This window comes from Primulina eburnea, chromosome 18 (genome assembly GCF_022965805.1).
Source record: "Primulina eburnea isolate SZY01 chromosome 18, ASM2296580v1, whole genome shotgun sequence".
Lineage (NCBI taxonomy): Eukaryota > Viridiplantae > Streptophyta > Magnoliopsida > Lamiales > Gesneriaceae > Primulina > Primulina eburnea.
In genome coordinates this window covers 25,899,580-25,905,798 of record NC_133118.1, presented here as the reverse complement: position 1 = coordinate 25,905,798, position 6,219 = coordinate 25,899,580, and the positions used below count along the sequence as shown (strand labels likewise).

General features: G+C 36.5%; 1 protein-coding gene across 1 annotated transcript; it reads right to left on the bottom strand.

Annotated features, from left to right (window-relative positions):
• Positions 1-3,026: 3,026 nt before the first annotated feature.
• On the bottom strand, positions 3,027-6,184 carry LOC140819199 (uncharacterized). Its single transcript, XM_073179209.1, has 2 exons — positions 4,715-6,184; positions 3,027-3,267 (listed from the first exon to the last, which is right to left on the bottom strand). The coding sequence occupies exons 1-2, from the start codon at positions 6,182-6,184 to the stop codon at positions 3,259-3,261; spliced, it is 1,479 nt and encodes a 492-aa protein (XP_073035310.1). The 3' UTR covers positions 3,027-3,258.
• Between the last annotated feature and the right edge of the window lie 35 nt (positions 6,185-6,219).

Here is a 6,219-nt window from a genome sequence, read left to right as displayed (position 1 = left end):
CTGTAAATTGCCGAATGAGAATAGAAGTCGACATAGCTCATCTTTCCATCCATGATCTATGGAATTCTAGAATCGCAAGGGTTTGTCAAGGAAGAATATGACACTTGGTGGACATAGGGCAATAACTGAAAATTGCCCCACCCTACTTCAAGGGAAATCAGAAATTGGATCTTCCATGTTCTGCTGGTGGTGTTGCCACTAGTGTTGGCAAAACGGATTCCACTTCCACCTCCACTCCTGAAGGCTACGTCATGCTCTCTGCCTCACATCTATAGGCACAAATTGACTTTGGTTTGCAACAGATTAAAAAGGCCAAAGATGTCATTGCGTGCTACGAAGACCAAGTAGCTGAATATCGGCTCCTTCTGGAAGTTGGCCTATATTCTGGTAAAAAAAAAGGTGAGCAGTGCCAAAAATGACAAAGAAAAATGATGTTGGTACCTCAGTCTCAGCTGAAGGCACTCAAACTGATAAATCATATGGAAGAACTGATACACATACTGAAGATCTGTAGTCTGTATTGATTCTTTGTTTTTTTTTCTCTTCTTGTGATATGCCCTTGTGTCTCTAGTTGTTTTTATGATTGTTAGCTGCTTAATGAATTATGATTTCACGTGCCTTCGTATGATTTCTGAAGATTTCCGGTGTTCTATATTGATGTTGACAACACTGTCGACAACACCAATAATCTAACATGTTTAATTTAGGGGGAGACAAACTTTAACGCAGGGGGAAAAATACTATTTTACCCAGGGGGAGCTTAATTGACTGTGATGCTTACCAAGATTATAATTTTTGGATGTTTTGTCCAGAAAGACAAAAAGGAGGAGATTGAAAGGAATATTTTATTCCTTCATTATTTTGCTAAATTGATAATTTGATATTATCAATTTAAGATCTTGCCTTTCTAGATTATAAAATCTTGCTTGATTTAATTCGAAATGATAATATCTTGGTTGACTTATTTCTAGATATTATAAGTTTTGATTTTAATATATTATTTATCTCTAAGAAATTTTATCCTTGTTTGAAAGAGTCTTATGCATATTAAAATCTTGTTTCCATGTTTGTAGGATTGATTTTATGGGAAGATAATGTGGCCAAGATATCATTGCATATATACAGAATATTGACAGGAGAATTACACGACTTGAAGAGGAGATGAGAGTTGCTGGAGTTTTCTCTGAACACACTCATATTTCAAAGTTGAAGATTTTCATGTGAAACTTTGAGTGATTGATCCACGTTTATGTCGTTTTGCTGATTGGTGTTGACGACACTCAACAAAAACACTGCATGAAGTGTTGGGTGAAAGAGTGGTTTCGTTTGGGTTTAAGAAATACGACTTTCGGTTTATGTATCTAGTATTTAATTTGAGTTTTTGATGCGTTTTAGTTCCTTGGAGTGTCAATAAATTTGGCTCTGATATTCACTAGTATTGTTTTGTGTAAATGATTTACATATTTTTCTAATGAATTTTTGTCATGAGGCATTGCATAAGTATTCGTACTTGTGCATAATTTAAATTTGGTCTCTATTTAATTGAGTTAAAACTTTTGTGTCAATAATTAATTTCCGCTGCATGTTGTACGCTCGTGTTGATAACACCCGAGCACAACACTAAATTCGGATACACACAATTTATTAATTTCCAGTACGTTTATGAGCTACAGTCCCCTTTCACACTTCAACCAGTTCAAGTCTTTTAACACTCTGCAAAATATTTTTTAACTGAAGGATAAGATTCTAGATTGGGCCAAGACCAATCTCATTTTTTATATCCTGGAAAGGCGAAACTTTTTTTCGGTGATGATGAGGTAAATTACTTTGCGAATCATTATGGACCTAGCCCAAGCAACCAGATCAATCCTTTCCTACAACCCACTTACCTCAGATTGATCAGACCAATGAGTCGGCACAACATTAGGTAACTCAGACTATTGATTTAATACTACTTCAATCGGATCAGACTAATTGTAAGGAATTGTTGTTGTGCAGGAAATAAATATAAAACATTATTATAATGTGTGTATCAGAAGTTAGTGTTGTGCCCGGTGTTGTTAACACAGCACACAACACGGCAGCGGAAATTAAGTATTTAACACACAAATATAATTTTAATAAATTAACACCAGATTTAAATTATGCACAAGTACGAATACTTGTGCGATGCCTCATGGCAAAAATTTCACTAGAAAAATATATAAGTCGTTTACACCAAAAACAATACTAGTGAAAATAACAAAACTAAACATGCATCAAAATACTCAAAGTAAATACTAGATGCATGAAACAAAAAGCGTGCTGCTTAAAACCAAACGAAATCACTCTTCGTCCAACACTCTGCGTCAGTGTTGTTCTTCGAGTGTTGGCAACACCAATCGGCAACACGGTATATGTGAATCAATCACACAAAATCTTCAACACGAAAATCTTCAATTATCTGAACTCTGTGTGTGTTCAGAAAAATCCAGCAGCTCTCATACGCTGTAAAGTGATCTCCCGATCACACCAAAACATCTCGTCAAAATAGGCTTGGCTCTTGTATTTTTCTTCTATGAAAGAACTCCTCTACCGACCTCACGAAATAGTCACACCACAAGTCTCACACAAAAAGCTCCTACAAAAGTGATAACCGATCACAGAAAAACTACGGAGCAAATATTCGTTGGACTTGTAATTTTCTTCTATGTGAAAAACACCATAGTCCAACTCTCTCTAAAAACCCACTTGTCTCTCAAAAGCTTTTTTCTCTCTCTTCTCCACCAAGCACTATACGGCTGTGAGTCTATCCCCCTTTATATCAAAAGATATTCCATAGAAGAGTCCTACAAAATATGGAAACATGATTTTTATTAGATATAAAACTCTTTTAAACAAGAACAAAATATATTAGAGATAAAAACAAATCATATAATATCTAGATGTAAATCAATTAAGTTCTTATCATCTAAAAATAAATCAAGAAAGATCTCATAATCTAGAAATAAGTAAATAAAATCTTTTAGTCTAGAAAGGCAAAATCTTAAATTGATATTATCAATTAAACAAAATAATAAAGGAATAAAATATTCTTTTCAATCTCCCCCTTTTTGCCTTTCTGGACAAAACATCCAAAAATGATAATCTTGGTAAGCATCGCAGTCAGTTAAGCTCCCCCTGCATTTTAGTATGTCTCCCCCTGAGTCAAAGTTCGTCTCCCCCTGAATTAAACATGTTAGAGCACTGGTGTTGTTGACAGTGTTGTCAACACCATCGTTAGAACACCTGAAAACATAAGAAGACATACGAAAGAAAGATTCAATAATCAAGCAAACAGATATAAGAGCAACCCACAAACAACATTACAGACAGAGTCTCAGCAACTCGAGATGCTTCAGCACCATCCATAGAACCATGTCATTTTTGGTTCTCCTTCTCCCCCTTTTTGGCCAGAATGTAAGCCAACTTCCAAAAGCAGACTATAACACAACATATATGCTCTTACTCTAACAAAAAAAATACACCGATTCAATCCTTTAGCAAAAAAAAAAAATCCGCATGGAAAATGTAATATTTCTGAAATTTACCCAAAACACTCATAACGATTCTATCCCAAAATCAAACAGTAAAATTGATTCAAACTCGTGTTACGACAATTTCAAAAGAATATCCAGTAAAACCCACGTCGATTATAACTCACTGACACAAGTATACACATAAATTCAAAATCTAGGTAATCAAGGTTTTTGTCAACTGTTATAGGTCAACACTGATATGTCACTGCACATGATGAATTCACGAAACAAAAATCAATATGCATGTCCTACATATGCCTCCAATATGATGAATTTTCAAAATGTCAGGCAATGTAAAAACTGTGCTATGTCAGAACTTGGTGTTGGCAACACCTCCTGGAAACACCACTGAGTTTTATTCAAACTTCCATAAAATTTTATTTTGATCATAAATGGTAGCTCCCACACTAGAAGAACGGTCTTCAATGGACTCTCATAGGTAGCTTTTTCCATTATTATTTTTTACTTAGAAGTGGTAGCTCCCACACTAGAAGAACGGTCTTTAATGGACTCCTCTAGGTAGCTTTTTCCATTTTCTTCTAAACAATTTTTTTTTATTTACCTCTTTTCTGTTTTTCTCCTTTTGCTCACATTTTCCAAGTCATCTTTTCACTTTAGACAAGATCACGATTTTCATGAATGTCCTCAACTACTCAATGCCTTGGATTTGAGCAAAATCTATTTCTCAACATACGATTGGAAGTATGAACACTCAGGGGTAACTTTCAGAAATTTGCCTTCACTGTTCAGTCGTTGCACAAATAAATAGGATGATTATGAATATGCAGTATGCCTAATATCCTAGTAATGGTCATGCAAACGGATGTTGTCTCTGGTGTTGGCAACACCACGGACAACACTGAACAAATGTTTTTAAAAGTACACACATGCTGAGAGATTTCCGAAGATTGGAAAATCTCTCAAAATTCAAAGGTTTCGTGAATATATCAGCCAGTTGATTCTCAGTCCTAACAAATTCCAGTCGAATTATGCCTTTTTCAACCAAATCTCGAATAAAGTGACGTCTTATATCTATGTGTTTTGTTCGAGTGTGTTGAATAGGATTCTTAGAAATGTCTATAACACTTGAGTTGACACAATGTACCATCATTATTATTGTTGGGTTTAATTTGAGACACAAAACACGAGTGACTTACCTGGGAAAACGTGGAGCTCATGCATATTAAACCAATCATTTTGCGGTAGTCCACCTTTTCTTTGTTTCTTGTTTGCACACCATCATGTAATTCACCAATGATTTGTGATGATGGATGATTCTTCTGAATCTTGCTGGGAATTTCTCTTTCACAATTGATCACCACATCATCATTATCATCGTTATCATTATCCACAGTTTCTGGTTGGTTCAGAGGCGGTGTTGTGCTTGGTGTTGCTTCACTGGTCTCAACACCAGACTCAACACTGTTTCTGGTCAGTGCCTCACTTATATCCAGCAATTCTTCTACATCAGCCTCTGGTGTTTTAACTGTCAGATCACCCAAGCTCTCAACATCCATTGGACCCAGTATATCCATATGCAAAAGTTCAAGGCACTGTGTTGTCCCAAAGTGTTGCAACACCGAGTGCGCAACACGGGTTTGTTTACTTTTCTGGCATGGACCACAGACATACACAACACCTAAATTTAAATTGGGCATACCTCTCACAGCATCAAACTTACGCAGATTCTTCAAGGTATTGATACTCACGTGTCCCAGTTTTTGATGCCATACGTCTAATTCACTCACCTTGGCACTTCGGCAACCATCACCTTCTCCCAATTGATAACAATTGTCAGCTGAACGAGTACCTGACATTACACAAACATTGGCATCATTAAAAACTTCACAATTATTTTTATTGAACTTAACATGTAAATCATCATCACAAAGTTGACTTATGCTTATTAAGTTTGAGTTAAGTCCTTCAACATGTAGAACATTGTGAAGTTCAGGAAGCCCATCAACGTTCAAGGTTCCTTTGCCTACAATTCTTCCTTTAGAACCACCACCATAGGTTACACGCCCACTTTTTATTTCAACATAATCCGTGAGGTGTTCTTTAAATCCGGTCATGTGGCGTGAGCACCCACTGTCGAAGTACCATGCACCTGCAATGTTAGTTTTTAAAGAAGTATAAATGATATTGCATCGAATAACAGTTTTAGGTACCCAAACTTTCCTTGTGGAAGATTTCTTGACTGCGGTGTTGCGCTTGGTGTTGGACAACACGGTGGGCAACACCCGATTTGATTTCCAATTCAGGTAGTCGTCTCTTAGTTTGTAGCAGAAGGGTCTGATGTGCCCAGGCTTATAGCAGTAATGGCAGATAAAATGTCGCTTTCTTTGCTTTGGTTTGGAAGTTGACACTGGTTTCTTGATTTGTGATATCTTCACTGGAGGATCAACTTTCAAAGGAGAGGAAGAAGCTCTATTTTGTTTCGGCCTTTGTTCCGATGCTAGCTTTGAGATTGGCAGATTCTCCATAGGATGGTTCACCATTAAAGGGACAGAATTGTCTTTAATTTCCTTTACAAACACAGTTGATTTTGATCCGGAGTTGGAAGATTCACCATGTTCATATGCGCTTTCAACATATCCAAGACCAGTTCTGCCATCCTTTCCCATTGTTAGCATTGAGTCAAGTTTTGACGAACTTGAGT